The following is a 26,565-nucleotide window of genomic DNA, read 5'->3' on the forward strand; positions in this document are numbered from 1 at the left end:
CGTCCTCCGGCTCTTGGTTGGTGTTGCACGGAGAAACCTGGAGGACAGAGCTGGGAGAGGTTTACGCCCCCCGCTTCATCCAACCAGGTCTCCGTGATGCACGCCAGATCTGCCCGCTCCTCCAGGATTAAATCCTGGATCCAGGTTGTCTTTCCGTTGACAGACCTGGCGTTCAACAACACCACCTTCAAGCCAGAGGGCCCGCTCACCTGGTTACACCAATTTACCTTAGGAGACCGATTGGGAATAGTTAATTTAGATAAGCGGTCCGAATTAAGCCGAATTCGAGGTCTCCTTCTCCCGCATCTCCTCCTTCCCACCACGACCTCTATGGGGGCCACTCGGCTAGTGGAACACCTCCCCCCCTCCATGCCGCAGTTCCGAGCCATACGATCACTTTCTCCTACGCTTGTTGTTAGGCTTATAGGTTCTTGCCAACATCCCCTCTCCCCCTCCTCCCCCCTCCCCACCACATCTTCAATCACAGGCTCCAGAACACCACCCCTTCTGCCCCCTCCGCTACAAAAAAGCAACAGGAACAATACACAAATGGGGGCAGGGGACCACATGGGTAGCAGCAATACAGATGGTAGTTGATGTTCCGACTACTACAATGGGACAGTTCATAAAGTGCTTAGAATTGGGAGCAATTCGTCAGTAATCGTAATGATCGTAATTAGTTAGCAGCAGCACACATTCATAAAGGCACATTAACAAAGTGCAAGGTCTAAAGGCACATTAATAAAGTGCAGATCTAAATAAAGTGCTAGGTCTAAAGTGCTCTACTTAGTGATAATAAAGTGCGGCACAGAGGGACGGGGAAGGGGCGTAAGTGCTGGTGCAATCTGGCAATCGATGGCAGGCGCCTAAGTGCTCTATCCTATTACAGATGGCAGATGACAACAATGACTACCAGGAATGGACTGGTTGGTGTTATACAACTCCCCTTTATGGGTGGTAATGGTGGTAATTAATTAAATATTGCCATGACCCCAGAGTCTCTAGACGGATTGTAAGCCAGCGGATGGGCTTCCGGAGTTGGTAACTCGGGGGTGGGGCAGCACAGATAGACAGTCACACTCTTGCTCAGCGAGAAAGCCGGTCTACACATAGGTGGTTCTACACAATGGTCGGGCCCCTGTAGGAGTCACGATGAGGCCAGTCAGCAATGAGGCCAAGCAACACACGTTGATCTCTTCCGGGGTGGTTCCCCAGGATCCCGGTCTCCGTGCCTGCAGGGCGGATTCACCCAAGGATGGAAAAGTGGGGTGGACTCGCCCGGATGATGAGCAACTCGCCTAAAGCTGGAAGGTGGGGGCGGACTCGCCCGGCACACGATGATCCTCACCGGGCGGCTCCTCTAGGATCCTGGCCTCTATGTCGGCGGGGTGGACTCGCTTGAAGATGGAGGGCAGGGGTGGATTCGCTTGAAGATGGAGGGCAGGGGCGGGTCCGCCTGAAGATGGAAGGCAGGGGCGGACTCGCCCGAAGGTGGAAACAGCCCCCCGGACTCGCCTGAGGGTGGAAACAGCCTCCCGGCCCAGCAGCGGCTCGGCGTCGGCACTGTCCTACCAGTAGCGGCTGTGGAGGCCAGGGAGCGCCCGGCCTCCCCACCCAGCGACCGGCGGTGTAGCGATATAGCGGTCCGACGGCGGCGGCCACTCAGCGGTGGCGGCCCTGCGTTCGGCTTCTCCACCCGCGGGTCGGCGGCGGTGGTTTGGCGGCCCAGCGGGGGATGGAGGAGGCCAGGCAGCACTCGGCCTCCCCTTCCGGCCCAGCAGTACTCGGTCGCACTCGGTCGCGGGGATGGTGGCCTAGCGGCAGCCAGGCCACCATCCTGTGGACTTCACATTTACCCTGTGGACTTCACAGTTCCCACTATGTTGTATTATAGATGGGGGGGTCTGGAGGAAATTTGATACAAGACAACAGATTTGCTTTTCAACATCATGTCCTCAGAGTGAGTCTCTGCACACAGGCACAGCTCTCTGCTTCTGTGCATCTTCTGAAATGCAAACTATTTCCCTCATATATGCTTGCACACATACACTTTACATTCATTCTTTTTTCCTTCAGCTGAAAGGATATTGGTTTCTCCAAGCCAAGATAGGTATCTCTTTCAAACTGAGATCTTTCAAACTATCTTCTAATTCTTACCTCCCACAATAGTGATCCATCTAGTAAAAACCAGGAGCTGTAACAATATGGCATAACAAAATTATTATTGCATGCATTAGGTGTCCCGAAACCTTTTTGCAGTCATTTCAGGATGGAGTTTCAGCTGGAGTTTAACTTGGAACTTCAGAAATGGAATGGCTATGTTTATGATTAACTTTCAGATATTGGTTCCTATAAGCATTCTAATAATAATCAGTCATGATGATCTATGTTTCCAGTCAGAGTTACTCACTGTAATCTGAACATCTGTATCTGAGCTTTCAGGATAAAATATTTCTGATTGTCTCTGTTTATCCTATTGCGACAAAAACACCTTTTCATTTTAGCTGTAGGAAAGGACAGACTGAATATTCTGTTTAGATAGAAAACATATAATGCATTTTTTTAAAGATATTGTTTTACCTTTTGGGAAATGTGTGTGTTATCATTTTCTTGTCATTTCTCTGTATAAAAAAGTAAAGAGGATATAGAAAGATAGAGATCCAGTGAAAAATGTTTTTATATGGCAGAGCAAAATTGTGCTTTCTCTCCAGAGATTGCATTCTAGTGGAGTTTAGCAGAGAGGACCTTTTACTTACTTAGGCGATCCCTCGTTGTCCGAGTAGGATAGTCTTCCAGGATCGGTATACTGGTAGTGGGTCCGTAGGTGACTGTGCAGCCCTATTGTTGATCTGCATCTTCTCCCGCAGTGAGGGCATTGGTTTCCAGGTGGAAGGCGGTCCAGGTAGGGGTCGACTTGATACGCCTTCCTCTTGGCACGTTTCTCTCTTTCGCCCTCCATTCATGCCTCTTCAAATTCTACAGCACTGCTGGTCACAGCTCACCTCCAGCTGGAGCTCTCAAGGGTCAGAGCTTCCCAGTTCTCAGTGTCTATGCCAGAGTTTTTAAGGTTGGCTTTGAGCCCAACTTTAAATCTCTTTTCTTACCCACCAACACTCCGTTTTTCATTCTTGAGTTCGGAGTAGAGCAATTGCTTTGGGAGACGGTGGTCGTGCATCCGGACAACATGGCCGGAGTTAGACTGCCAAGAGGACCTTTTATTCCAAGACAGTCACCAAGCACGGAGAAGAGTCTCAGGTCACAACTGAAGGAACAAGCTCTGGCACCCTACATGTATATACATTTTTCCAGCTCTACAGCTTCCCAGAAACTGAACCAGCCCCTTCTTTGAATCAGAAAAGAACTTAAAGATCACTTCCAGATTTGGGAAAAAAACAGTTTTTATTTGGCAGAGGAAACACCCATCAATTTTCTGCTAGGATTATGTGTGGGGGGACACATTCCTTTGGGTTTCCAGACATAGTAAGTTTCATTTTTGAGCAAATCAAATAAAAGAGACGATCCTGTTGGAATTCAACACCACACTGCCCAAGTCACAACAAGGAGCAGTTTAGTGTAGGCTAAGGGTTTCCCTTCCCCTATGTCTCCTGAATGGCCTTTGTGAATGTATTTTTTCTTCTCTCTTTCTTTTTTCATTCTGATTGGATGTTTAAAATGGATACTTTTCTACTTCAAACTTTTTGAATCTGACTTCTTCCTTCTTATATTTTAGTATGGAGAGTATGTGCTGTATGCTTTGAGATCTCTCTCTCCTTGTGTGTCAGAAGAGATGTAGTGATTGAGTGTCCCCCCCCCCCCCCCGAAACCTTAGAAGATATGGGTGTTAGAGCAGCTTAGAACTAGTTATCTATCTCCTAGGAAATGCAATTATTATTGTAAATAAACCTTTTGTGTTTTTTTTAAGATTGGACTCTGCATGTTTGCCTCCTAAGCTCTGAATTCTTTACAGCCACATCACACGGCACTTCATGCTCTGCTCGCTAATGAGCTGATGCTCAACTTTGGTATCCTGTTTGTTTTTTGGATGCTCTGCTATATTTAGGATAGTTTTCCCTAACAGTGGCAAGGCCAAGAAGAGCATTGGGATGGTAGATTGTAAGCCACACAAAGCACCCATGGGATCCATGTAGATCCCAGTAACAAATACCACTGCAAATCAGTGCTGCTTGTTATTATTTCAGCCAAATCACTATATAAGGTAAAATAGATGATTTCAGAGTGCAGATGATAGTAACAGTTTTGAATGTTCTTCAGTTCAAAAGAACTATTGCAATCGAAAGCTAGCACACAAGACAATGAGATTTGAACTGCCCTGTTTCCCTGAATTCTACTTGCAGGACATTATTTATATACAGCTGGTCATTTATAAAAAGGAAAGGAACTACACTATGAAGGATAATACTTTTGGTCTACTGTTTTGTTCCAATCCCTTCGTGCTCCAAGGCCCAACCCTTAGGAAAATCTCACTAAAGATTTCTATCCTGGCATACTCATGCAGAGAACAAAGGACAGGAGAGACCTCTTGGTCATCATAGCTGGAGCATTGTTGCCCTTCCTGATCAATAGTCCTTTAATGGGAGTGAGCTGAAGGTGTAGGTTAGAAAGGATAGTTTGTTAGTATCGATGTGTGAAAGCAATAGATCTGCTACCAAGAGCTCCCTTGGGGTTCAACAAAAGGGAAATCCATTTGTTACATGTACCATTGTGAGGATTTGTGTTAATATACACGGTGTGCCAAGAAACCATTACCTCTGTTCATATTTCTGCTAATGTGCTGCGGTGGAATATATCTCATTTCGACTGTTTCCCTTTCCACTCTTCCTTTGATTTCCCCCCTCCAAGAGCCGCTACTTGTAAGCACACTGATGTTTGGTAAGCAGATCTAGTGCCTTCACACCTCAGAACTAACGTACGACTTTAAAGACTACTACCAGCTACTTGAAAGACCTATATAATTTTCACATAACTCTTTGAAGATTTATGGCCAGAGTTATAGTTTTTTCTGTGTCCCATTACGTTCTGTCCTACTGCCACAACTATGCTTCAAAATCTTTGGCTTTAACATCACTCGATCAGTTCCACTGGAGGAATTGGATTGATATTCATGAAAGCTCATCCTAGAATAAATCAGGTTTATGGATACCGCTGAATCTGTCCCACCTCTTATGCTGTGAAAAACTAATACTGCTCTCCCTTTGAAAATATTCAAGTTCTGAATTTTGGACAGTATTCTATCAATGCATAACACAAATATATTAGTAAAATTCTGCACACGCACACACAAAAAAAATCTTGGTGCAGTCATACATACAGTAATTGCTTTTCCCCTCAATTCATTCTTAGAATTCATATATGTATTGGTTGTGGACAACATGGGAAAGGAAATTGGGAAATTGTAAGAAGAGAAACTGTGTTAAATGGTGTGTGCATAACACTTTTATAACAGGCTCCAATCCTAAAAGTTTGTGCTTACTGAGACACTAGAGAAGATGGTGCCACTCCTTCCCAAATACCAATTGAACCAGCGTTTGCATCTTCCTGACAGTTGAAACTTAAAAGAATAGTAGTTTCCCACCAGATATTTTCTATATCTCTTATTCCTCCCTAAACCCTCAGGGAAAATGGCATTTTTAAAAGGATAGTTGCACTCCCAGAATCCCACATTAAGTTTTGAAGTTCTTGGTGATCACTTATGGCTGAGTATGATTGTCTTCCAAAGGCAGAGTCTTGGTGGTGGATCCATAAATGACTGGGAAGACCTATTTAGGATCGACATGGTCTTCTGCATTGAGGACATAGGTTTCTAGGTGGGAGGTGGTCACGAAAGGGTTTGCTTGAGGTGCCTTCCTCTTGGCATGTTTCTCCCTTTCAGCTTGTATTCATGCCTCTTCCAAATCCACAGCAGTGTTGGTAACAGCTGACCTCCACTTGGAAAACTCAACTGCCAGGGCTTCCCAGTTCTCAGTGTTTATACCACATTTTTCAGTTGGCTTTAAACCCATCTTTGAATCTCTTTTGTTGTCTACCGACATTCTGTACTATTTTATCTTTCCCCCATCTGTTAGAGCCCCAAATAGCACTTCTTATCAAAGATTGTAGCTGCATGTTCAATGATGTCTGTTGCCAGGATCCAGATTGGTAGCATAAAATGTGGCAGGGAAAGTCTGTTGACCTTCCAGCATTGCTCATCCTTTGCTTAAATTCAAGCTCTTAGTGTGACAGTAGCAAGAATGTCTAATTATTTTAATCCCTCCTCCTCTTAACTACATTAAACAAAGGGAGCAGAATGGGGAATATGTAAACTAAGGCTCTAACAGCCCTAAACTGTGGCTTAACTTTATGTCCAATTAGAGGACATGTGGCAGAGGTGGGGCTTTGGCTTTGGTCATCCATATCTAAATCAAACTGTCTACTGGACCACCCTGATAGTCCTTAAGAGGAGGGATCTTGCTTTTTTTCACTAAGGCCAACCATATGTGATCAGTGCCAACCCCTTCCCGCCCCCTCTAAATTGAGTCTGTCTGGAACGGGGCTGCAAGATTGACTCTCCCCAGGGATCAAGTGACATGTGTAATTCAGGCTGTCATATAAGAGTTGCTGTAATCTTTTTATTATCTCTTTTAAAGATGTGCATTGTTCTCTTCTCGAATAAAAAAAGGCCATTAACAGAAAAAAGAGGATAATTGAGAGGACTACATAGTGCTCAGTAAGCATGCCTGTGGGTAATAAAGATTTTTATTGCTGCTGAGTGGGTTTCTTAATCCTTTATCTTCTGATCCCGGCATTCCTTGTAGTTTTGCCAAATGCTGATTCTTACAGTGTGGCAGTCATCTGTTTCCAATGCCACAGAAGTCCACAAGGGCTTCAAAATTGATCAATTAGCTGGCCTTTTGTTATGGGGTGGTATAGGGTAAGAAAAGGGCATAGGCCTTAGTTTGGTCATGCTCCTTTTATGTTAATTTAGAAATGATGCTGTAGGCAGTTGTAGATCTTAAATGAGTGAGGACTTCTGAAAACGTGGCTCTGGGATCAAGCCATCAAAGAAGAACCATAGTGCAATAGATGGACTCGAATTATGTGCAATGACTATGAGAATGACCTGGATTATGATTGCGGATAGCGTGGTTTTATAGTGATTGTAATGTTTTTAAAAATCTCGCTCCTAATGCTGAGACTCCATTAATTTAGAGAAAAGGCAAGGTACTAAGGCAGCTTTTTTTGGCTTTGCTTTGCTTCCTTGTGCTGAAAAGGAAACCAAGAGCCTTGGGAGCCTTCCAAGATTTACAAAACTACATTGAAAAAGTGTGGAATAAGTTTTGATTCTTAAGTTTTTTGTATGGGCCACGGCCACATGTCGGATAGTGCCACATAAGTACAAAATTTAACAAATTAGATCAGAATATGAGGCAAATGAAAAAATCTACACATGTATCAATTAATTTACAGGATGCAGAGATTGCATGAGTCTACATTAGGGAAGGCTATCTGCAGGAGGGTTTTCTTAAATACCCTAAAGACACCAAATCCCATCTAATCTTGGAAGCTACGTAGGGGCAGTTCTAGTTAGACCACCAACAAATACCAGTTGATATAGGCATTATTTCTGAGAAAGGAACTGGCCAAAGTTCCTTGTTTGCAGGTTCCACTATTTTATGAGTAATGACGTTGAAGAGGTAGAACCCTGCAGGGAAAGGGAAAAAAGAAAGTAATAACCATGACATTGTGAGCTGTTCTTTGTGACAACCTGAAATGGAATTGGCATTGTAGAAGAGAAGGCAAACAGTGGTAATGTCAACTAATCTTCTTGTCCAGAGAAAGAATTCTGGCACTTGCAAACATATTACAAGCACAGACTGTGTGAAGTCTCTAGTTTAAAAAAAAAACAAAAACCAGCAGGCACGATCCCATCATAAGAAGTTTGGGTGTTGAAGCTGCGTGATCCTGTTGAGATGGATAAGTTGACAATTTTGCTTAGAGAAAAGTAATTAAGTAGCTTTAATAAAGATTGGGAATTAATAATTTATATGAGGGAATATTGGATGTAAATATCAATCGTAGGAATTGAACCATACTAGGAGCAAGTATCATGTAGCAGGAAGTAAGATATTGTGACAATTATATTTGTAAGCGGGGAAGTTGAAAGTCATTTATTTCTCCCCCTTTTTTCCTTATTATTTTTCTATTTTTGTACCATGTTGGTGTCTTTCTAGTTTTGCAGTATTGTAAGACAATTTTTAGTAACAGTTGTAGCTTTTTCATTGTAAGTTGTATTTTGTTTTCCCGTATTTTTCTCTTTTATGTTGTTTTATTCTATATAAAAATGTGTTAATAAAGTTTTTTTTAAAAAAATGTCAGCAGAGCAATTTGATATTGTTCAGGTCAACTCACGGAAGTTGTTTTGTTCTTATGAATTTATTTTTCATTGAGTCTACAGTTGTGTACTGTGACTGACAATGACTTTCCAGTCTCTCCTAATAGCTGCTTTTAGATCTTTTTATTTTAACATGATATACATAGAATCATAGCACTCTGGATGGCCCACAAGGAAGAAACCTTGTGGGCCATCCAGTCCAACCCCCTGCCAAGAAGCAGGAAAATTGCATTTAAAGCACCCCTGATAGATGGCCATCCAACCTCTGTTTAAAAGCCTCCAAAGAAGGAGTCTCCACCACACTCTGGGGCAGAGAGTTCCACTCCTGAACAGCTCTCACAGTTAGGAAGTTCTTCATAATGTTCAGGTGAAATCTCCTTTCCTGTAGTTTGAAATCAATGACTGACTGTTTGAATGTTTTTATACTGTTATTATATTGTATTTATTTAAATTGTATATTTATGCTTTTGGTTGTGGGCACCATGGTGTGCCGGTTGTTAGCCGCCTTGAGTCCCTCTGTGGAGGTCGTGCTAGGACGGGATACAAAGGTCCAAAATAAATAATAATAAATACATAAACCATTGTGTCCTAGTCTCCAGGGCAGCAGAAAACAAGATTGCTCCTCCCTATGACTTCCCCTCACATCTTGATCCATGGCCCTCATCATGTCTCCTCTCAGCCTTCTCTTCTGCAGGCTCAGCATGCCATCTCTTGTAGCTGCTTCTCATAGGGTTTGTTCTCCAGACCTTTGATCATTTTAGTTGTCATCCTCTGGACACATTCCAGCTTGTCAACATCTCCCTTCAATTGTGGTGCCTAGAATTGGACATAGTATTCCAGATGTAGTCTGACTAAGGCTGAGTAGATGGGTAGCATGATGTCCCTTGATCTAGACAGTATACTCCTAATTATGCAGACCAAAATCCTATTGACTTTTTTAAACCGCTGCATCGCATTGTTGGCTCATGTTTTACATGTACCATTTATGTTATATACTATACTTGTAGTGCCTTGTAAGATGCCCCGAGTCCTTTTTGGGAGATGGTGATGGGATTTAAATAATGATGATGATGATGATTATTAAGTAAGGAGTGTTCAGCTCTGGTTGAATACAGGAACCTCATAGAATATTGTTTCAATGCACTTTAACCTCAGAAAATCGTCCACTTCTCCTAGTATGAAGCCATTTGGCTCAAGTGCCATGTTGCATTCTACTCTTCAGTCATGAGATGGCTGAGTCGGGCAGTGTTGGTGTCACATCTCTCACCCTGCTTCTTTGATCCTTTTATTGGTGAATTTAATCATGGCATTTATATCCACATTTCTTGCTGTGGTGACCTAAAGAATAAAGAGGGGAAAATAGATAGCAGAGTTCAGGCGCACTGCACCCCATACTGGTTCAATTGAGTTAGGAAGCAGCAGGAGGGCAAAGGAAAAAGTCTCCAGTAAGTGACTATATTCCTAGACGCTAAAGCTAATGGCCCTCAAAGGACATGTGTACCCCTTATTGGAGCTTTTGAAGAAACCTTTCATTTTCTGAATGGTCTCCAGTTGAACCACAGGAGGCTGAGAGCTCACAAAGCAATTAGTATTTTACTCTTTTAAGGGATTTCCAATAAAGCCAAATATTGTATCTGATTTTTTTAAAAATAAAAAAAAATAAAACCCAAAGACCTTTTCTGTGTTACACAGAGATTGGAAAGCCATTTCCAAAAAGTAAATAATGACTGCTATAATTCCAAACCCCCATTTCCTCACTTTCACTTTGAACATATTATATTTATTTTTTAATAACATTTTACTTTCTTGTTTCTCAGAAGTAAATGAAATAACTGCTTTAAAAAGAAAGCGCACATCCTAATGCTAACAAGCCATAGGGTAGAAAGCACACTTCCCTTCAACCCACTTCATTACATTCTGAATGATACCACAGTAGAGCATGAAACATACCATGGGTTAAAACCTTAGCCCAATTAATATTACTCTTCCACTGTTTACTGTTGTCTCCCCTACGTAATTATAAGTTGCAGTTGTACCACAAAAGGAATGACATTATCCCACATTAAATTGCAGCCATAATGTAATGTACTTCTAATTAGTTATTTGGGGAAGGGACTACTTACCAAAAACATTATTAATTTGCAACTAGTAATTTTCAGCCTGAGTATTTGGAAAGTGTAAACAAGATAGGACTCACATTCTGGGATCCTGGTAGAGTGAAAGCTGACAAAAATAATACTGGCTATATTTGGTTGTACAGTAACTCTGAAGCATGATACGTTGTTAATGTCAATGCACTTTGAGTTTAGCTGCTTCCCTTCCCACAGCAACAACACAAAGGGGGTTTCCACCAGTTTGCTGTCAAAGAGTTCAAACTGTTGAGATTTTCCACCAATTTGCAAACGTTTGTAAACCACTTCCAACTTTTTTAAAATTTTGCCTTTAGTTTTACAGCCAGTAGCATCTAAGAACTGTCTGGACACAATGCTTTCCATGTCTAATTTGATGCCCTTTAATGCAAGAAATGGAGCCAGTGTGGTGTAGTGATTTGAGCATTGGAGCATGACTCTGGAGACCAAGTTTTGAATCTCCGCTCAACCATGGAAACCCACTTGGTGACCTAAAACCGCTCACATTCTTTAGCCTGAGAGGAAAGCAAAGGCAAGATCCCGCTGAACAAATATTGCCAAGAAAATCCCATAATAGATTTGTTTTATGGTCGCCATGAGCCAGAAACAACTTGAACACACAAAATAACAACAACAACACCAGCAAGGCAAGAAAAAAAAAGAAGTGATGTTGGACCAAATGTACCAGTTTTGTATCTCTTTTTGACCTCAGTAATGTCAATGGTAGCATTCTCCAAATAGGTGTTCTCCAGATGGCAAATTGTTTAGTCCTGTGCACATTTACTGGAACCCATATAATTCAGTGAAATAAGCATTCATGGGATTTGTTGCAATCTAAACCTTGTGATATTGTGCTTAATAGATAAATGCAAACAAAGGCAGAGGCTTCTCCTTTCATTTCCGGCTTCTGGAGGCAATTCTTTCCTCAATTTTCAAGCCAAGGAGCCTGCCTTCTCGCCTCCTGGTTGTGTGGCCGGCAAGATTGCTTGGAGCATCTCTTTGCCTGTTTCTGCCAAAGTGGTATCTATTTATTTGCATGTATTTTAACTGCTAGGTTGGCAGGAGCTGGAGCTGAAAAACAGAAGCTCACCCCATCTCGCGGATTCGAACTGCCAACATTCAGGTCAGCAGTTCAGCCAACCTTCAGATCAGCAGTTCAGCAGCACAGGGGTTTAACCCATTGTGCCACTGCGGTCCCTTTAATTCTTTACGTTCTTAGAATCCAAATGGCACTATTGCCTTAGCCTAGAATTCAGGAATTCTTGAGTAAGATTCGGAATTGCCAAGTCTTGTGATCACAAGAATGCCATGAATGCTCTTTCTTAGCAAGGAAATAGATCTTTCTTAGCTGCTAAAGTCATCAAAATATAATTCAGTGGAACAGCAGTAAAAACAGTCTTGGAAGGATGTGTGTGCTCACATATTTGGATGTTGCATATTTGATTCTGGAATAACTGAAGTTCCATAAACTTTGAAAAGACAAAGAAAAATGCTTTTTGAGCTTGGCACTTACTATGTTTATACACCATTATTTTAAATGATGAAATGATGAAATGATTTAGGGAACTGCCTCATAAATAAGAGTTCATTCACCCAATCCTAGTTTTGTCTTCTCTGATTAGGCTAAAATCTGAGGGAAGTGTCCTTCCTACCTATTTCTTGCTCTTTTGGTTACAGATGCCAAGAACTAGAGCTAGGAAAAGTTACCAGTGGGAATACAAATGCCAGAATCCATCTGCCAGCGTGGGCAATGTACTAGCAGTCCTGTGTTTTCCTCAAAGTAGCTTTTTCCTTCTCTGTCAGGAACTGATCCTGGGACCTTATTGATCTGATAGTGCCGTGGTTCTCAACCTGTGTGTCCCCAGATGTTTTGGCCTTCAGCTGGTAAACTGTATTGTCGAAGCTTTCATGGCAAGAATTACTGAGTTGCTGTAGGTTTTTTGGGCTGTATGGCCATGCTACAGAAGCATTCTCTCCTGATGTTTCACCTGCATCTATGGCAGACATTCTCAGAGGTTGTGACCTCAGGAGAGAATGCTTCTGGAATATGGCCATACACCCCGAAAAATTTACAGCAACCCAGCTGGTAAACTGTCTGGGATTTCTGGGAGTTGTAGGCCAAAACACCTGGGGACCCACAGGTTGAGAACCAGTGTGATAGTGCAAAACACATACACAACTACTGAGCTCTGCTCCCTCTCCATGTTTGCAGGCTCTTCAGCTCAACAAAGCACACAATGGAAACTCCTTGTTTTATAATGAGTTGGGAAATAACTATTTTCAGGACTTGTGCTATCCCTGCAAGACGTCTTTGAACATATATGGAGAACCAATAGGAATGACTGTAAAATTATACTTCTGTTAGGTAGTTAACATAATTTTTTCAAGTTATGAGAACAGCTTTTTTCTCCTTTTTTGTGAGTGTGAGGCACCCTTTGAGAACAGAAAGCTCAGGTTGCGCAAGGAAGTGGGTCAGGGCTATAAAGGTTTCTTGTATTTTCTTCTCCAATGTTGCTTGAGTCGTAGCCCCCCCCCCCCCACACACACCTTTAATCAGACTTTGCCTGGTTTGTTTTACGTCGGACTGTCTGGGACATTTGTATTGCCTGACACAACAGTAAGTGGAAAGGCATGCTGAAAAGCACGAGAACGGTCTCTGTGAGTAGGTTGCTTAAGCTGCCCAGCAGGTAATAGAAAACTTTGCCAGCAGGTGCCAAGAGACAGAAATGTAGCACATATCCAGTGTCTTCTCTCACTCGTGTTCATGCTGCTGGGCTGTGGAATATGATATTGCCCCAGGAGGCGCATGACTAATGAAATTTAATTATTTAGCCCTTTCTGCAAAAAAGGGGATGACATGCAGTGTGGAGTCTCTGAACAGTGTTTTAATCAATAGCTGAGCTGAGAAACTTATTAAAAGAGCTGTCTTTCTCTTCCTCCGCCATCCCCAACCCCCACTTCCCACCATATGATTTTTCAGGTCCCAAGGGAAGAAGGGGGAAGCTGTTCTCTTACTGAGAGATTCCATTCATTACGGACCAGAGTTTGCAGATGCGTACTCCAGTCTTGCTTCGCTCTTGGCTGAACAGGTAACTGGCTCCATTCAAGTTTACCTCACCTTAGTGCTAACAATATGCAGCCTTCAGTCCATGAAGTCCCCCGTGAAGAGCCCTTGTGCCCATTTAAAATTAGTGTGTTTTCAGATCAAAAGAAAATCTCAGAATTGACACTCAAAGCCCATCTAATGGATGCAATCATGCAATCCCCTCCCCAAAAAAACCCATTGAAGTACCTCCATCTTCTGTGTGCAAACACTCAGGTTGTAATGCAGCCTGTAGAGAAGATGGGGCTATCAAATTGCATCTCCCATCCCCATGCAGTTGCCTGTCCTGCTTTAGATAGTAACTCTGCAACAAGAAGGCCATTTGGCTACAGCCACTTTCCAGGCAACTGTTATTGATGCTGAGTAGGATTCGTTTTCTGTCCCACGAAAAATTTTTAGTGATTGACATGGGGATTTGTCAGCATTGACTGTTTCTGTGTAGGCGAAATGAGGGTAAAGGGGAATGTAATTCCTAGGATCTACTAGCCTGCATGGGAAGAGACTGGGAATTAAAGTTCAAACAAGTAAGATTCCCAAGTTCTGGGTCCTTCAGCATGCAATGCATGTATCCTGTTTGCTGTATCTTCAGGCCTTCCCCAAAAGACAGGTCATTATGTACTCCTTTTGCAAGAGGAATGCCCTTCATTTTGTATTTTGATCTTCTTGTCCCAATTGAGATGGTCTCCTCCAGTTTGGAAACTTTTTATTTAAACATTTATGCCATCATTTTTGGACAAAAATGATGCTGTAAAGTCACTCCTAGACGTCATAAAGACAGCTGGGAGTGACTTTGCAAACAGGCTATTAAGCCCATGTAGACAAGCCCTTTGTTGTAGAAAACGTAGTCTTTCCCCTTTTCTTGGCTTGTTTTATTGTACTTTCCTTTTAACTGTAATAATATATATATACTAGAAAAAAAGGAAAGAAATTCATGGGATTTCCATTGGTAGGCAATTTGAAGGTATGTGTGTGCGCGCACACGCACACACACGTGCACAACCTCACATACAGGAGGACCAGACCAAAGTGCTAGAAGTGGCACTGCTTTTGAAGAAAGCAGACTGATTAATTGCAGGTCCTGGATTTATTTTTATTACAGTTTGGGAAGGGAGAGGTGGAGGGAGCTTTTTGATTGCCCTCATTGGTCCTACACAGCACGTTTCCTCCAGTAATCTAGGGAACTAAAATGCGCCTTGACGGTTCCTTTGCTTCTTTAGTTGTAAAAGGGCCCCTTAAGATTAATGTTCCATGCTCAAGGGAGTTAGGTTGTAAGTCAGCGTAATTACCCTGTCCTCCCCTCAAAAGGTGATTTTCAAACAAGATCAGACTTGAAAGGAGAGTACGCTTACACAAGTGTGTGTTCTAGGGAGCCCAAACCTCTGCTGCTTTTGAAGGTGTTGCAACTTTAATCAAAGCTGCTGATGATGCTGGGAGACTAGCTTGTCATTCCTATGGACTTCAAAGTGCTTACACCATTCTTACCGATACATTTCTGTGGCATGTGCCTGACATCAACACTTCCGAAGGCAGCACTCCATTTGTTTGTCAGCTTGAATTAGCCTGCTGACCTTGCGTCAGGTTGCATTCTTTATGTACCCTAGAATCTGGGGAGATTTGCTTTGTGGCCACCATGTTTGCCCTTCCTTCCTTCTTCCTTGTTGAAAAATATAAGAAAGTTGTTGTTTTCACCCAAAAAGTTCCTTCACCAGAATATTGCTTAGTTGAAAAGATTTGATATTATGAGTAAGATCATGATTGGATTACTTTTGAGTGCTTCCAGATGATGTTGGACTTCAGCTCCCATGGTCCTTCATTGTTGGCAAAGATGGAACCCATTATGGACTGCAGATGTTTGGGATGCAGTGGAGGTTTAGTGTAGCTACTGGCCTAATATCTTAGACCTGATTTGGCATCTGCCATCTGGGCTTCAGCAGACATCTTTTCCTTGGTCCCAAAGTTGGAAGATTTGGTCTTATAACCTCCAGAATTGCCATCAGTAGGAAGAAGTAATAGGAGTCACAGTCCAGCAACATCTTTAGGATGCTGTATTCCCCAACCCTGACACAGTATAGCTCCTTGTATCTCCTAAAAGCAGCAGAAGGCTACAAATGTCTGCATGTTAACCTGGGAGCAAGCATTATTGAACTCCGAAGAGTTGACTTTAGTGCAGACATCTGTGGGATTACACTGAAATTGTACTTTGTAGTATACTTTCACATTGCATATAAATTTGAGTTATCTTGGAAGAAAATTAAAAGGAAAGAAATAAAGCACTATCAAGGATATATGTGTTTCACCTCCAAAAAGGTATCTCCTGTGGCCCCTGTTTATTTGTCAGCACACCTGCTTGCTTCATCTTATAGTCTCTGGAAGAGGCAGTTGTCTTTCACTGCGGAAGCATTCCATGTTATTAAGGACTGCAATACAAATGTAAATGAAGGGAAGATACCTTGTCCCACATCTGTTTTCTTTGTGTGAGAGAAAGATCTTGATGATTATACTCTTTTCTTTCATGGACAGGATTCAATCTGGTTCTTTGCAGTACAGTATGCTTTTCCATGTCCCTATACCAGTGGTTCCCAGCCTTTTTTTGACCAGGGACTACTTGACCAGGGACTACTCTCCAACATTAGTACCAAAAGGGCTACAAATCAGTTTTTGGTCAACTTTAGATTCGGTTTGGTTATTTGGAGTGCTGATTCAGAAAATTGCATTGGGTAGACCACATCAACTCTAGGTTCTGATATGGAATATATGCCATCCAGTAGTTGCCTTCTGCTCACCCATAGAAAATTATATTTAATAAGCCTCAGCACTATAAGAGGGTTTCACGAGACCAGTCACTCTCATTGCAACGGTGTAGTAATAATGAGGCCGCAGACCATATTTTTCTTCTTGTCCACAGACCACAGGTTGGGAACCACTGCCCTATACAGACAAGTTACACCGTCCTAGTCATGTCCACATTTGAGAGAGCCCCAAATGCATTTACATTGGTAATACTCTTGCTTCTCTTCCCAGGTTGCTCGTAACTAGGCTTGCTAGGTGAAATAAGGAACAGCCCCCTTAGTAGCTATGTAGAAGAGGGAATTTCAGCAGGTGTTTGGTGTTATGTATATACCATTTGCTCAAATTCCCTCTTGCTGTTGTGTGTCTTTGAGTCATTTCCAGCTTATGGTGTACCTATCATAAGTGTGTGTGTGTGCTCAGACTTGTTCAGAGAGAATTTGCCTTCGTCTTCCTCCAAGAATAAGTAAGTGTGACTTGTCCAAAGTCACCCAGTGGTTTTCCTAGACAAACGAGGATCCAAACCCTGATCTCCAAATCACAAATATCTGCACTAGTGATTCTCAACCTGTGGGTCCCCAGCTGTTTTGGCCTTCCCAGAAATCCTAACAGCTGGTAAACTGGCTGGAATTTCTGGGAGTTGTAGGCCAAAACACCTGGGGACCCACAGGTTGAGAACCATTGATCTACACCATGCTGGTGCTCTTCCTCCCTTATACAGTAATTACATTAACATGAGCCCTGCCTTATATTTCACCCTGAAACCCTAACTGTAACAGTTACAACCATATAATTTCCAAGCAGGCAGTTTTCCATATTATTTATTTATTTATTTATTTACAACATTTATATGCCACCCTTCTCACCTCGAAGGGGACTCAGAGCGGCTTACAAGTAAAAAGTAAATACAATATATTATGGAACTGGATCAGATGCCTTCTGATTATTTTCAAAGCCAGGAGCAAGTAACTGTATAAGGTCCAAGAGCCCCTATCATCATCCCCATGTCTTCATAGGTAGAACACCTAGTTTTAGTAATAAAACTAGAATTAACATTGTGCTCGCTTTTGATTTCTAAAATTTGCCTTTTTAATGTGTGCATGAAGGGGCAAGTTGTAAGTACTGGGTGGAATGGAGAGCTGTAGTTCCTGGAGGATTCTGTAGGGACAATTTTCATTTTTTAAATCACTCCACAGTTATAAAAGACACAGGACCAAAGCTTACACAGAAGGGGCACATAGGTTTCACCATTTTCACCCTTTCTGAAACCATCCAGGCAGGTCCAGCATCACCACTTGGTAACAAAATAGTAGACCAGCTACTAATGCTCTGCAAAACAAACAAAAAAAGGGCACAGATTTACATATATCTTGCATATGTGAAGATGTATTCATTGATATATTTTTGAAATAATTACTATAATTAGAAGTACAGCTCATTTCACTGTAGTGGGAAAACCTGTGACCTTTTTTTGCTTTTAGCTCAGTCTGCTGTGTTAGATTCATGCACGAACTAATTAAGCTGTAGCTTAAGGCATCTAAAGAGCAAGGAACAAAGCAAAAGTACTACATTTCAAATTTTGGTTAAATGTTATGGTATCTCATCAATTTGCCTTGGCTCAGGGCCTTCACTGGATTTTAACATGATTGATACCCAGACGCAAGTGGCTGGAGGATAGCTCCCTTCTTTCTTCGTGTTCTTAAACAAAGCTCAATCCTTCTCTTTTGTAGAGAAGGATTGAGCTTACTAGTACTGTGCAGTAGGACCTCATGGGAAGGTCCATTGGTACAGCTGTCTTTTCTAGGTTTGCTATGCCAGTTATTTGCAGGACACCATTTTATTATTCCCTTTATTTATTTCCTGTCTTTTCTCCAGACTTAGGAGTCAAGGCAGCTTTCATATCAACTGTGGCTGTTAGGTACCATTATTGAATGACATTGTTTTAATGCTTCTCCTTTTTTTAAAAAAGGAGCATATTTCCATAAGAAAAATGTACATGTAACCATTAGTAATGACACTGACTAACTTCTGGTTTAATAATATATGCTAACTCTTTTTGCATTAAGGAGCAATTAAAAGAAGCTGAGGAAGTATATCAGGCTGGAATAGAGAATTGTCCAGATAGCTCCGATCTGCATAATAACTATGGGGTTTTCTTAGTCGATACTGGTAAGTAGAAAGTAGCCCCAGTTGATATACTGGATTACTTTAACTTTTAAACTCTTACCCTGGGTGGGCCAGAATGGCTCTTAGTTAATCTGTGTCATTATGAGATCTCTCATTACCTTCATCCAATTAACTTCTCTGTGGTTTCTCTTTATGAATTATAAAACAACATAGAGTTGGACTACTTGCCAGTTTTGTTTTTGTTTTCATTTTGGCAATTTTGGCATCTGTTGCAAACGTATTTCTGTTGCTTCAAGGCAGTTCCGTATTCTGGTTTCCTAGCTGTTGTTGTTTTTTAACTACAGTATTCATCTTGCTCTTTTCTCCCACTTTCTTTGACTTTATTTACAGTCACTGTCCTCTGATTGTATTAATTTTGTTGATCACATCACAATATTAAATATGGTATAATGGCAGAACTAATATCCACAATTAATATAATGTGGGGCATCACAGATAACCAACTTGATTTTCATTGAGATTAGACATGTGCACAAATTTTGTTCCTACCATTTCTTTCGTGTCTTTCATTTCTTTGGACGCATGAAACAGAAAGCTCCCTCCCCACATGAAAATATGCACAATATGAAAACCTGCTTTTGTTTGCATCCAAACTTGCCTTGGAAAGAGAGTGCATATATGGTGGGGCTGGCAGGCAGGCCCAGAGCTTGGCTGCAGGCGCACTCTGGGCCCGTCTTCACACCCCACGACACATGCACTCTCGTAGTGTGTGGCAGGTCGTGTGTCGCAGGGCGTGCAGGCAGCTGAGCACGTCTTACTGTAGAGTAAGTGGTGTTTGGCTGCAGGCATTGGCAGGCACACATGCTTTTTAGGCCTGCCTGCATGCCCCACCACAAACACACACACACTTTCCAAGGAGAGTGTGGGGTGGCATGCAAGAAATCCCGGAAAGTGTGTGCGCCTTCCAGTGCCAACAGCTGAGTGCCTCTTGCTCTAGAGTAGAAACAGGTAAGAATGCACACGAGGAATGGGGTGGTCTGATTTTTGGGCCTCAAAATGAAAGAACTGAAAACAACCCTCCCAATTTCAGAAGGCTTGCAAAAAATGGATCGGGTCCCTCAACAAAAGCTGGGACATGAAAGGGGGGAAGGTTTACTCCGAATGCATTTGTTTAATTGAGATGAAGTGAAGATAAGTATGATAAGAATAAATAAGAAAAAGGGTATAAGCTTAAGCAAATGTTATGAAAAGATGCTAAACGTCCCTAGAAGAACCTGGACATTTAGCAACAACTTTTCCCCCCTAGCCACTGATTCCATAGTTATCATTAGCAATTGATTCTGTAGTTCTGTTGCAACCTCAGAATTCATAAACATCCAAGCCTACTTTTCTTCATGTGCTTTCCTAAGGGTAAGTCTGACTGAATTTAGTGGGGTTTGCTTCTGAGGTTTCCATGCGGGGCTCACTTTCCTTGGAATTAAATCTCATTGAACTCATATTGAATTTAGGTGAAATAAGGGACAGTGATTGTGTAAAGAAAGAAATTTCTAGCAGCATTGGGTCCAACTCTGAACTTCCCTCTTATAGACAATTATTAAAGGGTTGCCAGGCAAAATGATGGAGCATTGTCTATCATTTCACCTGGCAACTCTATTCTGAATACATGTGTGTTGGATTGCTCTTCAAATAAAGAAACTTGAGTCTGCTGGTGGATTAGCAAGTCTCTTATGCACAGAAAGAGTACATGCATTTTGATGGGTTTCCAATTAGCAGTGCTATGAAGCTTGTGACCTTCCCACTGCATATTTGTCTTTTCAGCCCAGCAGAGCATTGCCTTCCTATCTGTCTGTGCCTAGCCAAAGGCTCTCTCCCATATCCTGACAGTAATGCAAGGCGACCACTCCAAGCCATAAATGCTTCTTTGGCTTTTCTGCCAGCTGCTCAGTGGTGGCAAAACAGCTCTTCCAATTGGAGAGGCTCAGCACAGCTGTGATAAAATAAATAAGGCTTTGCAGTCAGGCATGTTTTGGCCAAACACAGATGCTGTGAACCAGAGAGAAAGAATGGTTTTTTTCTTTGCAAAGACTCCTGACAGAACCCAGAAATCTTAACTCATTTGGTGCTGGTTCGCATCCAATTTCCATGGTCCAAGTCTCCTTTTTGGCACATACATAATGGAAACACAGTCTTGTGAATGGCACATTCTTCATTAGCTGAGTTGGAATAGCAAGAGCATAAGCTGCTCCTTTCACTTCTCAAAGTGGCAAGGATGGGATGGGCTGTAGAACAGGACTGAGACACTTGTCAGAGCTCTTGACCATGGAAATTACCCAGCTACTGAGTCTCAGTTTGTGGAGACCAGCGCATCTCAGTGTAAAATGGGGAGGAAGGCACGTTTCTTTATTTGCTGGTTTGTTTGAATGCTATGTTCTCCCAAAACTAGATCTTACCATGTCTCACAATAAAACTTGAAAACAGAGATGAAAATGCAAAAACATATACTGTGAAGCCATAATAAAACAAATGGTTGAATTAAAAACAAGTATAACAAATATTACAACATGCCTTGGTAAACTATTTTCAAAGAAAAATGCCAAAAGCACATCTTTATACAACAGGAGGAAGTCCATGCAAGCCCAACTTATTTCATTAGTTCCACAGCATGGGAGCAGCCACTGGAAAGGCCCTCTCTTGTGTCTCCTCTAATATTCCTGTGAAGGAGCCCTCCTGCCAAAAAAAGGAGGTGACAAGTAAGGCAGGCAGACAGGCTTGTATGGGAAAATAAGGTTCTTCAAATTGGCTGGACTCAAATAATCTCATTTTCCATTTAACCCTTGCAGGAAAATCTTGTAGGACACATAGTAGGAAATTAAATTTGGATAGCCTATTAAGGTTTGGGTATTTTGTTTCCCATTTATAATACTACTGTGCAATTTGCATAGTTGGTTTACTAGGAAAGTAAAATTCCCCAGCATCATTGTCTTCTCTAAGCTTTCCTTTCTTCTCATGATGTGGGCAAAGTACTTCAACTCTACATAGGGACCACCAAACGCAGCATTGCCTGGACACGAATCAAGGAACATGAAAGGCACTGCAGACTAATTCAACCAGAGGATGCCTGCCATAGATGTGGGCGAAACGTCAGAAGAGAACGTGGCCATACAGCCCAGAAAACTCACAGCAACCCTTCATGGTTAGATGAGGCTGTGAACCTGGGTCTTTCCAGTCTTTTTACAGCACTCCAAATTCGATTTGCCAATTTCACTTGGAAAAGGAAACAATATTCCCCTCTGCAACTCTCCATGGGCAGCACCCCCACTGGATTGCACCAATATACTTTGTTTTCCATCCATTTCCCCTTCTGAATGCCATTGTGTCGCATCTTCTTGACATTTTGAAGAAAGGCAAAGAAGGCATTGTTACAGGAGGTGAGAAGTTCTGAAAAGGTTTTGTAGTTGGAGAAGTTTTTGTGGCACGTTTGTATGAATTGGAAAAGACTAAAAGTGGTAGATAACTGGTTTTTGCCCTATATTTGCCAGATTTTGTAAAATTTAGAGGTGAAGTTGTTGACGCATTCAGGGGCCACAAAAACTGGTTCAGGGACCAAGAGCTGCATTTTCTGAATCATTTGATACATATTTATTTCTTGGGTCAGATTGGTGGCAATACTTAAAGGCTGCCGCCACATTGTTTGATATAAATTTATATCCTGCCTTTCTCACAACTATGGCATTTAAAGCAGACTGCAAAAAAAGTTTTCCAAAATTGTATAGCCATATAAAACAATATATAAAAGTCCATTAAACCACTTCAAAGCCTTTTAAAAGTCGAAATAATACAATAAGTTTACAACAGCTAGATTAATTGAGGGAGATCTGAAAAAGGGTAGCACAGCATTTCCCAGTTGGGTGTCCTCCAAATGTGTTGGACCTTAGCCACTAATCTCCAGCCAATCTGGCTCTGTTGATGGCATTTATAAGCCAATACACCTGAAGGTTCAGAAAGGCTGCAGTAGGTCTAACCTTTACAATGCACTACAAATCAAGAGTAATAACTGAATGAGGTAAACAGCCAGTTGTTAACAGTTAAGTGCCTGGGTCAATGCATCAGAGTTCACTGGCTGCTAAGATTAACACTTTTCATTGATTTTGAAGTGGGACTCACCTGTAAACTTATCCAGACTTTTGCCACCCACTTGCAGGCCAACTTCACCTTTTGAGTAGAAGTATGGAGAGTAAAATTGGTTCTTTTTCCTTTATAATGTTACTATATTAAGAATATGCATCAGTATATATTTGAATATAATGTAAGTATAATAAATGGGATGTATGGCTTTTTTTTTTTTGAGCTGTGGTGCTGGAGGAAAGTGCTGAGAGTGCCTTGGACCGCGAGAAGATCCAACCAGTCCATCCTCCAGGAAATAAAGCCCGACTGCTCACTGGAGGGAAAGATACTAGAGACAAAGTTGAAGTACTTTGGCCACATCATGAGGAGACGGGAAAGCCTAGAGAAGACAATTATGCTGGGGAAAGTGGAAGGCAAAAGGAAGAGGGGCCGACCAAGGGCAAGATGGATGGATGGCATCCTTGAAGTGACTGGACTGACCTTGGGGGAACTGGGGGTGGTAACGGCCGACAGGGAGCTCTGGCGTGGGCTGGTCCATGAGGTCACGAAGAGTCGGAGACGACTGAACGAATGAACAACAACAATGGCTTTTTAGATGCTGTTATATTGCAATCCTGTCGTCGCTAACCATTGCCCATACTACGTAGCTGGAGATGATGGGAATAGCAATCTAATGACATCTAGAGAGCCATGTTTGATTTGTACCCAGTTCTGTGCTGTGTTGGACAGAAAAGTGGGGTAGTTAAGTCCCAAGTCTTTTGGACTTCAACTCCCAGAATTCCTGGCCATTGAACAAGCTGGCCGGGGCTTCTTGGAATTGGAGGGCCGCAGGCTGAAAAGGTCTATTCTAAATCATCCTTTCCCAAGTCAGCATGCTTCAGATGTTTTGGTTGCAATGCCCATCATGGGGTAGCACCTGGACTGGACTGAGGAAAAGCAAGTCATAATACAATAAAGTAAGGTCACAGAAAATGAAGTGCAGCATTGTCAAGACCTTGGAGACCTTGTTACAAAAAGTGCTGCATGCATTATATCTGAGCAGCCTTCCCAGAGATTACCAGTCTGGCCTTTCTGATGCTTTGAAGAGCATCTTAGTTATGTGCCCCCTCTCTCCCATGGTATGGGGATTATGGGTCTTCTGAGAAACCCAGCAGAGCAAAATGTGTTTTCCTTAGGGTTGACTGGAAAAATAAGTAAGGTGTTGCTTGTATGACAAGCACTGTCTGCCAAAATTGTCTCTTCTACAGTTGTTTAAATGTCCAGAAGCCCTATCATTATTTTGCCTGAAAAGATCCGGCAGTCAGGAATGATGACTCCCAGACAGCATCAACCCCTCCTCTTTCCAAGATTTCTTGTGAATATGAATGTGGTGAAGCCAAGGAACTTGGTAGTTATACTCCATGATGGTTGAGGATGGTGGAAGTAGTAGTCCAGCACATCAAGGTTTGGGAAAACCTTCTCAATAAATATACATATATTCTCCCCAGTGTTTGAACTGGGCTTTTTACATTCTGCTCACTTTCTAAAATGAGACATTTTGCATACTTTTGAACAGGGGGACAGACAGGAAAACAAATGCCTCAGGGGGTCTTAACCCTTCCCTAGGCTATCCAAAGTTTAATGAATTGTCGAAGGCTTTCATGGCCAGAATCACTGGGTTGTTGTAGGGTTTTTTTTTTTTGGGCTATATGGCCATGTTCTAGAGCAGTGGTTCTCAACCTGAGGTCCCCAGATGTTTTTGGCCTTCAATTCCCAGAAATCCTAACAGCTGGTAAACTGGTTGGGATTTATGGGAGTTTTAGGCCAAAAACATCTGGGGACCCCAGGTTGAGAACCACTGTTCTAGAGGTATTCTCTCCTGGTGTTTTGCCTGCATATATGGCAAGCATCCTCTAAGGATGCTTGCCATAGATGCAAGCAAAACATCAGGAGAGAATGCCTCTAGAACATGGCCATATAACCCCAAAAAACCTACAGCCCATCCAAAGTTTGTTTATATGTATGTGTGTGTGTATCTGTTTCAACTTACATGCAAATTCAACTTAAGAACAAAACTACATAACCTATTTTGTTCATAACTTGAGGACTGCCTGTGTTACATCATGCTAGAATTATATTCACATGGCAGTCTTCCAGATGTTGCATGGTCCAGTTGAGGAACTATTGCCTTCCAGGTGTTGTTGTATTGCTGCATGGCCTCTCCCACCATCCAGCAACTGATCAGGAGCTGATGCAAAGTGTAATCTCACAGCATCCAAAAGGTCACGCTTACTTTCTCTTCCTCTGTGGCTTATCTGCATTAGGTTCAAGAGGGCAAGCAGCTTTCCTTTTGTGTACAAGCATGTTTTCTTCTCCGGGGAGCCTGGGTTTATTGTATATTTTAAAACATTAAATGTATCCTTCTGAATGGCACTGTTGAAAGCACAGATCAGCAATAAGAAGAAAACTGTGTAGGTGATAAAGATGGTTGTTACTCTTCTGCTCATGCCGTGAGATTATTAGTTTTGACTCTGAAGGAACGGATATAAGAAGCATGGGGATGATTTGAGCAATATGTCTCTCACTCAGTATTGCCCTCATACTGTCATTTATCTCCTTCCGCCCGGGCTCCCCAAAGACATTTTTGACAGCGCATGTGAGAAGCACAGCAATTAAAATGCTGGGGAATGTGACAAATCTTTCTCCCACCAGCTGGGCCTTCCTGCCAGCAGAGATGACCAAGAGACCTGTTGCAATCAACCCTGACTTTTCCAGAACCTCTAAGACAAGAGGCTGAGCTAAGGCTGTGAAATGCGATATTTAATAATACTTCTGGCAAAGCCCTCTGGTTCCCATGCTCTACAGTAATGAAGACTTAAGTGTGTGTGACTGAAATATAGTGGTTTTTTTTCCCCTTTGGAAAACAATCTTGACTTTATTTTCCTTCCTGGATTGTCCTTTACTTGATCTCAAGCTTGTCCCTCAGTTTGCAGGGACCTTCCCTTCTGCATTGCATTAAGTCCCATGCCTGTTGTGAGGTTAGACCAAAGGTCTGTCTAGTCATGTTCCCCACAGTCAGTAATCAGATGCTGCTGGAAGAAAACATGAACTGCTTATAAAGCAAACAGCCCTCTTGCACTTTTGTTCCCTGGCAACTGATATTCAGAGGCTTCATTGCCTCTTATAGAATCATAAGGTTGGCAGAGATCACAAGGGCCACCAATCCCTTGCCATCCACTCCCAACAGATGGGCATCCACCCTCTATTTCAGCGTTTCTCAACCTGGGGGTCGGGACCTGGGGGGGGGGGGTCATGAGGGGATGTCAGAGGGGTCACTAAAGGTGAACTATAAATCCCAGCAACTACAACTCCCAAATTTCAAGGTCTATTTCCCCCAAACTCCACCAGTGTTCACATTTGGCCATATTGAGTATCCCTGCCAAGTTTGGTCCAGATCCATCATTGTTTGAGTCCACAGTGCTCCCTGGATGTAGATGAACTAGAACTCCAAAACTGAAGGTCAATGCCCACCAAACCCTTACAGTATTTTCTGTTGGTCATGGGAGTTCTGTGTGCCAAGTTTAGTTCAATACCATCATTGATGGAATTCAGAATGCTCATTGATTGTAGGTTATCTATAAATCCCAGCAACTACAACTCCCAAGTGACAAAGTCAATCCCTCCAACCCCACCAGTATTCAAATTTGGCCAAATTGGGTATTTGTGCCAAATTTGGTCCAGTGAATGAAAATACATTCTGCATATCAGATATTTACATTACGATTCATAACAGTAACAAAATTACAGTTATGAAGTAGCAATGAAAATAATGTTATGGTTGAGGGTAACCACAACATGAGGATCTGTCTTAAGGGGCTGCGGCATTAAACTGGTTGTGAACCACTGCTCTATTTGAAAACACAATC

General features: G+C 42.2%; 1 protein-coding gene across 1 annotated transcript in view; it reads left to right on the forward strand.

Moving 5' to 3' along the window:
• Positions 1-26,565, forward strand: part of TMTC1 (transmembrane O-mannosyltransferase targeting cadherins 1) — a 222,348-nt gene that overhangs the window by 183,931 nt on the left and 11,852 nt on the right. Inside the window, exons 13-14 of the mRNA XM_060776763.2 lie at positions 13,499-13,607; positions 18,475-18,577. Coding sequence (XP_060632746.2) covers positions 13,499-13,607; positions 18,475-18,577 — 212 coding nt within the window. The remainder of the gene's footprint in view (positions 1-13,498; positions 13,608-18,474; positions 18,578-26,565) is intronic.

This window comes from Anolis sagrei, chromosome 5 (genome assembly GCF_037176765.1).
Source record: "Anolis sagrei isolate rAnoSag1 chromosome 5, rAnoSag1.mat, whole genome shotgun sequence".
In the NCBI taxonomy this organism is placed as follows: domain Eukaryota; kingdom Metazoa; phylum Chordata; class Lepidosauria; order Squamata; family Dactyloidae; genus Anolis; species Anolis sagrei.